The following is an 11,380-nucleotide window of genomic DNA, read 5'->3' as shown; positions in this document are numbered from 1 at the left end:
TTGGTGGTTGGTTCACGGTCCGTTAAGGCGGGCCGAGCTCATCGGGGGCGTCCCGCGTCCAACACACTGCCTGCATTTCGTTGCGTCATTTGGGCCCTGGGGTCTCAAAGCATAGACCGATCATTGTCGGACACACACACACACACGGAGACACACACGGACAGGCCATTTGGGCTCTGGGAGGACGGGGCAGCGCGAGATGCAGTTTTCAGAAACGGTGGTTGTCGCTTTCCCACATGACCCATGAGGCTTATACCCGTGAGCCCGGGAACAAAGCCTGCTACTCGTCGCGTGCTCTCCTAGCTAGCTCATACATTTAAGTAAAACAAGAACGCCGATTTATACACCCCCAAGTAAGACTCGCTCAGAACCCCGGCTCTACCTTACACGGCTCTACCCCGCCCCCCCGTTCCGTCACAGAACTCCGCCCTACCGACCACCTTTTCTAGAAGGCACTAGAATGTGCAAACGCGCACGCGCAATTTGTGCGTAGTAGGGAAAACTTCGGCCCGGCGCCCTCTTCCTCCAGCGGTCCGAGATACTGACTTCCGCCCTCCTACCTTCGCGCCCTTCTCATTCGCTCTCTAATTGAGCGAAAGTGCTGGATCCGCCCCCTTCAGGGTCCTCACTTCCTGCGCGTTCACGATTCTCCACCCTCCTCCCCATTTTTCTTTCCCGCCCTGCCTCGCGGCCCGGCCAGGGAGCTGGGAGGAGTGGAATTCCCAGTAGCTCTCGCGGCGTAGCGCAGGCCAGCTCCACGGAGTCGCCGCTGCTGTGGCCGCCGCCCGGCCCAGGAACAAGACGCTTGCTGCCCGCGGTGTGAGTGAAACTCGACGTGTGCCCTGCCGCGAAGATGGAGGGGCCCTTGTCCGTGTTCGGGGACCGCAGCACTGGGGAGGCGATCCGCTCCCAGAACGGTAAGGGCGGGCGAGGCCTGCGGCGGGCCCGCGGCGGTGCGCCACCCTCCCCTGCCTCGCTGGGGCCGTGGCTGCCGTGCTCACGCCTTCCCTTCTCTCCCCAGAAAGAGCCCCCCGGGTGGCACGGGCGGCGTCTCCGACCCGCGGCGGGTCTCGGTGCTTCGGGGCGGCAGCGCCCTCTTCCCGGAGCGCGGCATTCCCGAGGGCGCAGCGCGGTTTTAACTAGAGCTGCCCGGATGCTGCGGTCGTGAGGCTGGCGAGGCGCGCCCCGACCTGGAGGGCGGGCTCCGCGCACCGACACGTGCCGCCGTGCCTCGAGTCCCAGAGAGCCGGGTGCCCTGCGCCCTTTTGTCTTGATGCTAATCAGGAAGGGTGTCCACCGCAATCTCTGGGTCTCCTTTTAGGGCCATTCACCAGGAAGAACTGGCTTTAACGGCTCGTTTTACTGAGGGGCGAATGGCCATCAGCCACTCTTCAAGACGACTTGCCCGTGGTCCCCCTGCCGATTCAGTCCGTACCCCACCTGTCGCTGACCACTTCTTGTAACAAAGCTAGCTGACGAAGTTTTTGTTGAATGTTAAATGATAAACACATTTTATCTAGTAGATTTTAACCGCTTAAAGCATTGTTGAGATGGTTTACACTTCAGAAGTCACGAATGCCAGTCCCTCGTACTGTCATTTGATAGATTCCTATTTTTGTCATAAACAAATTTGAAGTATAGTCAGAACCTTTGGATTACCGCTTTTTTGATTCACAAAGTCTTATTAATTTTAATAGAACTTTTTTTTTCTTAAACCTGCCAGAGTCTGAAGGAAAAGGCTGATACGTATCTATTTCTGTTCTGTGTGGAGTGGCAGAATCTGAAATGTCGAAGAGTAGATTATGTTTTAATTTTATGAGACAATAAAGTGGGTACTCTCTACAACACTTGGCGTCCCCTTGGCTGTTGAATTCAGACTCTGTGTTACTAGCCACTCCCCTCCCCATATTAGACTTTTAATAGCTAATTTTCAAATTGGGACGGATTTGTAGATTTGAAAAATTCAGAGGCTGTTGCATGTCACTTACTTCTTTTAGGCTGAAATGATTGTCCTTGGAATCAAGGATTTTCTAATTTCTTTCTTTCATTTCTGCAGTCATGGCTGCAGCTTCGATTGCCAATATTGTGAAAAGTTCTCTTGGTCCAGTTGGCTTGGATAAAATGTTAGTGGATGATATTGGTGTAAGTATATCTAAACATCGTGTTAGTGACTTTAAGGGAAAAAAACGGTTCATAAACACTTTGCTTTGTAAATTCTTTGTTTTTATCAGGATGCTAGTGTTGAAAGGTATACCGAAGGTGAATGTATCATAATGGGGTTGTTCTAACTTAGGGGATATTCTGTTTCTGTGGGTGATTATGTCAGTTTTTCTTTCCCGGGAAATTTCTTAGGATGTAACCATTACTAATGATGGTGCGACCATCCTGAAGTTACTGGAGGTGGAACACCCTGCAGCCAGAGTTCTTTGCGAGCTTGCTGACCTGCAAGACAAAGAAGTGGGAGACGGAACTACCTCCGTGGTAGGTAAAGACTAATGGACTAATGGCTAAATACTAGTATACCTTTTAAAATCAAACTTTCAGAAAGTGAAGCCAGAGGTAAGTCATTTGTTTTGGGGGTAGTGGTTCAGAAACAAAATTTGAAGACTTGTGGTTATAGTTAGTTTGTACAATTCAAGTAGAAAAGAAACTTAAGAGATAATTTAATATAATCCTCACTTTAAATGTTTTTGCGAGTTTTACGAATTTTTTCTCAGCTATTATTCATGCATCACGCAGAATTTTTTTTAATGGTTTCTTTTTAAAGGAAAAAAAAGTGTCTTTTTTTTCTCCTCCCCTCACAGCCTGAGGCCCAGGAATTCCTAAAACCTTACCAGTTTTTTAAAAACAACATGTTTTTATATTTTAAAGGCTAACAAGTGATCTCATGAGTTCAAATGGGAGTTTGAGAAAGTTTGTAAACACGATCAGTAACATGATTTAAACTCCTTGAAGATCACCCAGCACCCTGATGTAGTAGAAACACTATTATTTGGTGAGGAGCAAATAATAATTTGCTGTAAAGAAACAAGCAGTGGTTTGTGGTAGAAGATGGTTGTTTCTAGATTAAACTTTAAGCTATGGAAGAATGAAATCTATCTCTTCTAAAATAATGGTAATGGTCTTTGTTCAGTAACTTGTTTATGATAACATAGTTTTTAAAGTATAACTATAATTTCCCCCAAAAGATGCAGACTAAATTTTTTCAAAGTTTTTTTTAATTAAAAAATAATTTTTGGTGTACTTAGAAGGATGATTTTTAAAATAATAACGTAAAATAGTACAGATCAAGAATTCCCTGGCGGTTCAGTGGTTAGGACTCCGCACTTTCACTGCCGAGGGCCTGGGTTCAATCCCTGGTTGGGGAACTAATATCCTGCAAGCCGTGCACAGCCAAATAAATAAATAAATAGTACAGATAATCTGAGTGGTCAGGCTCTTCATTTAGCTTATGTTGAGCACTTCATCTTGAAGAGTAATGGATGTGTCTCCTATTGTTGTACTGACTCTTATCTGGCTTTAGCTATTTGCGTATACAATACCGTGTAGGGGTGTCTTTTTCTGGTTTCTAATAAGCAGTTATGCATTTCACCACTGTTACCGTTCTGGTTCTTAATATCTGATGCGTGTTAGTGTTGTTTGTACATATGTGTTGCACGTAATGAAAGGCTATTGTGAGAGTAATGGATGTTTTCTCTGCAGGTTATTATTGCAGCAGAACTTCTAAAAAATGCAGATGAACTTGTCAAACAGAAAATTCATCCCACATCAGTTATTAGTGGCTATCGACTTGCTTGCAAGTAAGATTGTTTACATTCAGAGAAAATTTTATATATTATTTAATGTAATAGTTGCCAACAGTCTGTTCTTTAAATGTTTCAATTAATGACTAAATCTTACTTTGAAAAAGTTGTATTTTAGCATTTAAGTAAATATTTGAAGTAGGAAGTTGGGCCAGTATCCTTTTCTTCCCATTTGACTACCACGTTATCTTCTAATAATAGATTTAGTGGCTATGCTTATGGGATAGATTAAAATTGCCGTGATCTGAAGAGGGAGGATTATTTGTGTCCTCCTCCTATATGAAATGGCTGAACAGAAAATTGATGCCTCTGACATCCTGACACAATGATAAAGCAAAAATTTTGAGTAGTGAATTTGTTTTCTTCCCCACACTTCAAACAGGGAAGCAGTGCGTTATATCAGTGAGAATCTAATTATTAACACTGATGAACTTGGAAAGGATTGCCTGATCAATGCTGCTAAGACATCGATGTCTTCCAAAATCATTGGAATGTATCCTTCTGATGGTCCAGTAAAGTGTAGGCTTTTTTAAAAGTAAGACGCTGTGTTAGTTTTTCTGCCAGATGATGCTGTATGGAAATTGCCTGTTCCCTCCTTTTCTAGGGGGAAAAGTAATACAAAGTATGTGTAAAAGTAGTATGCAGATAGTGATAAATAGTACTCTAACATTTTGGTGGCGTATATAATGGTTGTTTCTTTGATGAGATTGCTAAAAGGAAGTGCCTTTGAATTACCCTTGATTTTCATGTGCACCCGCTGTCCATCCCGAGTCTGTTGTTCTCCTTAACTGTTGGCTTAGAAGTGGAGATTTCTTTGCTAATATGGTGGTAGACGCTGTACTTGCTGTTAAATACACGGATGTCAGAGGCCAGCCTCGCTATCCAGTCAATTCCATTAATATTCTGAAAGCCCATGGGAGAAGTCAGATGGAGAGTATGCTCATCAATGGCTATGCACTCAACTGTGTGGTGGGATCCCAGGGTAAGGCTTATGGTTTGGTTTGGTCGTGTAACGAGAATACTAAAGGATAAAGTTAGCTGTTTGTGGACTGTATAACTACATTTTCAGGTGAACTATCCAGGATGTGCATTTACTGTTCTTTAGTGAAGCCCAGAGAAAAAGGAAATGGTCCATAATGTTGCCAATTCCTCTTTTATAATTTAATTACATATAACTTAAGAAAAATGCAAATTAAAAGAAAACACGTGTGTTTAATGCCATTTAAGTGTTTGTTTCTAAGGGTAAAAGTAATAAAAGCCAAATTCGTTTACATACAACAATTTAAAATCTCTGCAGATCTCTAAGGATAGGTGTGTTTTATAAAAGGTAACAATGTTATAGTTACTGTAAAGGTACTTAACGTTATGTTCAATTTTAGGCATGCCCAAGAGAATAGTGAATGCAAAAATTGCTTGCCTTGACTTCAGCCTGCAGAAAACAAAAATGAAGCTTGGTGTACAAGTGGTTATTACAGACCCTGAAAAACTGGACCAGATTAGACAGAGGTATGTTGAGAGATTCATTTTTGACCTTGGACAGGGGATGTTTGTAAAGGACCCTTTTTTAGAGCAGGTGACAGTAAACTAAAAAGAATGAGTGGTAGGTCTAATAGGTAGCAGGGTATGATGATTAGGCAAGTAGTTTTTTTGTTTTCAAGTGAGTGTCTTGGAGGACTTTAAATATTAACGTTTTTAACCAAAGTTTTAACTGAAGTCAAACTATATTTTACCCAAACTGTTTGGAAAATTAGAAAACATGGTGATGATTTAAGAGAGATTTGAGTGATACATGAAAATCAACGTTCTGTGGAATTTTGGTTTTATGAGTATATTGATGCATCCAGGAATGTGTTTCCTCAAGTGGTACAAGAACCAAACAGTATAGTGTTGATTCTGCCAGGTACCAGGTAGTTCATACGTCCATATCTATTGACTGGCATGCTAGAGAGCTAGTCGGGAAGAGGTACTCCCTTTTTTTTCCTTTGTTTTTTGGCCGAACCATGCGGCACACGGGATCTTAGTTCCCCAACCAGGGATCGCATCCCCTGCTGTGGAAGCACGAAGTCTTAATTGCTGGACCACCAGGGAAGTCCCAAGATGTACTCTTAACTATCTGCATGTGTATTCTTTCCATCAGAGGTCAGCCCCTCTAGAATAAGTATTCAGAGCCTGTTGCCTTCTGCTTTTAGAGTCTTGCTTCCTCTATTCTTTCTCAACTGCATCTTCAACTGCTAATTCTACTCTTCGTTCCTTTCTGGATTCCACTTGTACCTCTCTTATCCCTAAATAAAAGCCTCTTGTGCCCCCAGGTGTTCCAATTACTCTGTCCTTCCTCAGTTCTTCATAGCCAGATGTCACGAGTGATTTACACAAAAACCTTCCTGGTGTTCTATTTCTCATACCCTCTTCAACTGTGTTCTCCACTGGAGGACCGCTTGCTCAGGTCACTAGTGATCACGGCTGTGAAATTCATTAGACATGTTCAATTTCCGCTTGACCTTTATCAAGCCTTTGACTGCTTGAAAGACTTTCCGAGGATAGAGCAGTTCTGTGATACTACCTCATCTATTCCTGTGCCTGCGTGGCCAACGTCTCTGTGCTGGAGACTCCCAAATCTATTTCTCTGAGCTTTAATTGATTGAATGCTTCTTAAGCATCTCAAAGTCATTATGTCTAAAATTGAACTTGTGATGATACCCGCAAATCTGCTCTTTGCCATTTTAGTTAGGGACCCCTCTATTCAGGCAGAAGACTGGGAAATGTCTGTAACTCCTTTTTACTTAATACTCTTTCCCTTTCTAATCTGTCGTCAAGACCACTTGATTTCTATCTATAAATTAAATCTCAAATTCACCTACTTTTCCATTTCCATTTTCTTGCCCCAGACTATTGGAGAGGCACCCAAGCTGGTCGTCTTGGTTTCAGTCTTGTTCCCGCCCAGGCTATTCTTCTCACAGCAGCCAAGTGGATCTCATTGCTTGCAAGGCCAGAACCTTTTGGAGGCTTCCCCTTCACTCTAGGATAGGTTTTGTGTTGTTTTTTTTTTTTTGGCGGTACGCGGGCCTCTCACTGTTGTGGCCTCTCCCGCTGCGGAGCACAGGCTCCAGACGCGCAGGCTCAGCGGCCATGGCTCACGGGCCCAGCCTCTCCGCGGCATGTGGGATCTTCCTGGACCGGGGCATGAACCTGTGTCCCCTGCGTCGGCAGGCGGACTCACCACTGCGCCACCAAGGAAGCTCTAGGATAGGTTTTTAAATTCCTTATATAACTCTTTTTATTGTGCTCTACCACGGCTGAAACTAGAATCCACCAAAGCTCTACTTCCGCAGGCCCCTAAGAGTTTTCCTTCGTCTGCCCAAAATATATTCTGTGCCTACTTGTTTTTGTTTTTGTTTTCGTTTTTGTGGTACGCGGGCCTCACTGTTGTGGCCTCTCCCGTTGTGGAGCACAGGCTCCAGACGCGCAGGCTCAGCGGCCATGGTTCACGGGCCCAGCCGCTCCGCGGCATGTGGGATCTTCCTGGACCGGGGCACGAACCTGTGTCCCCTGCGTCGGCAGGCGGACTCTCAACCACTGCGCCACCAGGGAAGCCCGTGCCTACTTGTTTTGACTGGGTAATTTTTTAGTTTATTTTTTAGTTGATAAATCTCTCAAAAGAAGCTTTTCTTTCCCCCTCAATCTGAATTATTCTCTGCTGTGAGCTCCTATACTTTGTCTTCCTGGGGCTTAAGCACAGTTTCTAACTATATTTCTGTGTCTGCAATTGTAAGCTCTGTGAAGGTAGAGGCTGAATCATTTCCTTTGCTTTGTAGCCCCCATCTTTAGTATCATGTTTGACGTGCAGTATTTGTTTAGTGTATATACAGAGTTTTATTTTGAGGTTCATCTTTAACTCATTTTATTACGATCCTTTGATCTCATCTACTATTCTTTGAATGAGTAAAATGGTCTCAGCTGTCTCTGTATTGGCTATTTTTCAAATCTGTGTATGTTTCCCATAGTTTGGGATTTCCATTTCCTTCTGGCAGTTTCACCTGAGTATCCCAGGGGCTTCAGACTCATCTTGTTGAAACAGGAACTCTGTCATCTTGCAGCCCAACCTTTTAGCATTTATTTCACTCCAGGAGTCAGTGGCTGAACCTCCCAGTTACCCAAGCCATAAACTTTGACTTATCTGCTCAGGCCATCTATTCTCAGATAGATTCACCTCCAGTTATCACCTTGTTGTCTTCATTCCTTCATCTTTTGAAAACACAGACTGATAACGTTACTTTCACTTAGAAATATTAAACACCTTCTCAGTTCACACTAACATCCCTACAAGACTAACAAGAACCTACAAGGTTCTTCACTTTTTGATCCCACCTGCAGTTTCAACTCTGGACCCCTGTATTAACTCCAGACCTTTAGCTTTCCTTGTCCCACCTGCCAGGCTGGATGCATGGCTCTCATGCACTTGTAGTCTCTGTACTGCACTGAGTAACATTAGCCCTGGAGTTTGGTTGTCCCAGATCCTTGAAGGCAGGGACGCTGCTTCCTTTCTAACGACAGTTCTTGGTTAAGAGCTCAAATTGGGGTGGGGGAGAGCTAACTGGTAGTTTTTAATCCCTTTTCTGTAAATTGGACCGATTTAAATTCTGGTCATAGAAGGGAGAGAATAAATTTTTTTTTTTTTGGCTGCATTGGGTCTTTGTTGCTGTGCGCGAGCTTTCTCTAGTTGCGGCAAGCGGGGGCTTCTTATTGTGGTGGCTTCTCTTGTTGCAGAGCGCGGGCTCTAGGTGCACAGGCTTCAGTAGTTGCGGCTTGCGGGCTCTAGAGCGCAGGCTCAGTAGTTGTGGCGCACAGGCTTAGTTGCTCCGCAGCATATGGGATCTTCCCAGACCAGGGCTCGAACCCGTGTCCCCTGCATTGGCAAGTGGATTCTTAACCACTGTGCCACCAGGGAAGTCCCTAGTTAATATAATTTAATCTGCAATTATTTTGTGAAAAATACTTAATGGAAGTTCGAGCTGTATTTAACATAACAAACACAGCAGATAACTTTAGGTTACTACTCAAATACTTGTCTTTGTAGAGAGTCAGATATCACCAAGGAGCGAATCCAGAAGATCCTGGCAACTGGTGCCAATGTTATTCTAACCACTGGTGGAATTGACGACATGTGTCTGAAGTATTTTGTGGAGACTGGTGCTATGGCAGTTCGAAGAGTTTTAAAAAGGGACCTTAAACGCGTTGCTAAAGCTTCCGGAGGTGAGTCTCCTGCCGGCTCTCGGATACTGTTACTACCCAGGACCGTGTCCCTTTACATTGGATGTTAACAATAAGCAGCTCCAGAAACGTAACAGTTTTTACTTTTTACTCCCTTAGTGCTTTGTGCTACAGATAATGTGTATAGAGGCGTGTTTTTATGTAACTGGGCAAGTTCTTTTACTTGCTCCACCTCAAAGTGACATGGTTCCATCTTAGGATAAAAGGACAGTTGGTTGCCTGATGCTTAACTGTAAACCTTAACCTTACCTTTATATGACACCTCTATCATAAATACATGTGTCTGAATCTAAGGCAGGATTTGAAAATACTCATGAAAGAACAGTGTTTACAGATCTTTGTAATTACTTTAATAGCAACTATTCTGTCGACCCTGGCCAATTTGGAAGGTGAAGAAACTTTTGAAGCTTCAATGTTGGGACAAGCAGAAGAGGTGGTACAGGAGAGAATTTGCGATGATGAACTGATCTTGATTAAAAAGTAAGAGCTACTTTCTAAATTATAAAGCTCTACAGATTTTATTTATTAATGAGTGAAAATAGGTCACCTTCCCATTTATTTGCTGCTATATAGTCTGTCAGTGATATAAGCAGTTATACGCATGGGATAAAATAATGTTGGGCCATTGTAAATTGAGGTGAAGTAACCATTTCATCTCTTCTCCATGGTCTAGACATTGCTTCCGTGTCTAAATGTCCTGTGTAAGCAGGATTTAATCAAGGCACTTAGACTGAATTTCTGCATGGATTTATTAAAGCATTGATTTGAGAATTCCCCTGTTTTTGAAATAGCACTAAGGCTCGTACCTCTGCGTCGGTCATCTTACGCGGCGCAAACGATTTCATGTGTGACGAGATGGAGCGCTCTTTACATGATGCGCTTTGTGTGGTGAAGAGAGTTTTGGAGTCGAAATCTGTGGTTCCTGGTGGCGGCGCCGTAGAGGCGGCCCTGTCCATATACCTCGAAAACTACGCAACCAGCATGGTAAGAGCATCTGGAAGCCCGTTTTCATTTCTGGAAGGGCACGGCACTTTGTTCACATGAATACGTCTCTTCTGCGACCTTAGCTGCCGCTGTGGGTGTTAATTTTCTTCCTTCTGTGAAGACACCTCATTGTCTTTGTTCTCAGGGCTCCCGGGAGCAGCTCGCTATTGCCGAGTTCGCAAGGTCTCTTCTTGTTATTCCCAACACTCTGGCCGTTAATGCTGCCCAAGACTCCATAGATCTGGTTGCAAAATTAAGAGCTTTTCATAATGAGGCTCAGGTTAACCCAGAACGCAAAAATCTCAAATGGTAAGCATACTTGACATTTTTCATTGTCACCTGTATATCATATATGGTAGTTTGGTTTTTGTTTTAAACTCACGAAGGATGATGGCTAGTGATTATTAGCATTGGTGTGTGTCTTAGTTATCAGATCGGATTCCTCACCTTTCCCTGCTGCTGTGGGTAGAGTCATTTACCTACAGTAGGAAGGTTCCAGAGAGGAAATTATTTTTGGGTGGTCCATACCTGTTTTTAAGCAACCTCCTTTTAAGATATTAAATGATGTTTAGAAACAATTTCTTTACTACCATCGAGGCTTTCTACACCTCTTTCAGTGCTGAATTTGTTTATCCATAATCAATTACTTTAGACTTATAGGGATCTACTGTAAGGTCCCAGCGTTTCCCAAGGTTAACATTTGAATGGAATAGCTGGCACTAATGAGACTACCACCTAGTCAACTTTTTAAATATTTATTTGGCTGTGCCTAGTAAATATTAAATATTTATTTGGCTGTGCTTAGTTGCGACGTATAGGATCTTCAGTTGCAGCAGGCGGGCTCTTATTTGTGGCATGTGGGATCTAATTCCCTGGCCAGGGATTGAACCCAGGCCCACTGCATTGGGAATGTGGAGTCTTAACCACTGGACCACCAGGGAAGTCCCCCTAGTCAACTTTTAAAGGAGTGGAATAGGATGGGTGTGAACTATGAAAGAGGCCATTTAATAGGTTTTTTTCTAAATTGCAGGATTGGTCTTGACTTGGTCAATGGTAAACCCCGAGACAACAAACAAGCAGGGGTGTTTGAACCAACCATAGTTAAAGTTAAAAGTTTGAAATTTGCAACTGAAGCTGCAATTACCATTCTTCGAATTGATGATCTTATTAAATTACACCCAGAAAGCAAAGATGATAAGCATGGAGGTTACGAAGATGCTGTTCACTCTGGAGCCCTTGATGACTGATGTCTTTTATTTATGACAATGTTAGATGCATTTATCTTGTTGTACCTCGAGTATTACACATTAAAGTGCAAAAAGCTG

At 43.3% G+C, this 11,380-nt stretch overlaps 1 protein-coding gene across 1 annotated transcript; it reads left to right on the top strand.

Moving 5' to 3' along the window:
- The first annotated feature begins 605 nt into the window (after positions 1–605).
- TCP1 (t-complex 1) lies at positions 606–11,379 on the top strand. The gene is made up of 12 exons (XM_079938753.1): positions 606–917; positions 2,057–2,142; positions 2,353–2,481; positions 3,703–3,800; positions 4,186–4,296; positions 4,604–4,785; positions 5,183–5,309; positions 8,878–9,053; positions 9,428–9,551; positions 9,863–10,055; positions 10,201–10,364; positions 11,086–11,379. Exons 1-12 carry the CDS (start codon positions 854–856, stop codon positions 11,300–11,302), a joined length of 1,671 nt encoding a protein of 556 aa, XP_079794879.1. The 5' UTR covers positions 606–853; the 3' UTR covers positions 11,303–11,379.
- The last annotated feature ends 1 nt before the right edge of the window (position 11,380 follows it).

This window comes from Stenella coeruleoalba (genome assembly GCF_951394435.1).
Source record: "Stenella coeruleoalba genome assembly, chromosome: 12".
NCBI classification, from domain to species: Eukaryota; Metazoa; Chordata; class Mammalia; order Artiodactyla; family Delphinidae; genus Stenella; species Stenella coeruleoalba.
The sequence above is the reverse complement of the archived record's forward strand: the minus strand, read 5'-3'. Positions and strand labels throughout refer to the sequence as shown.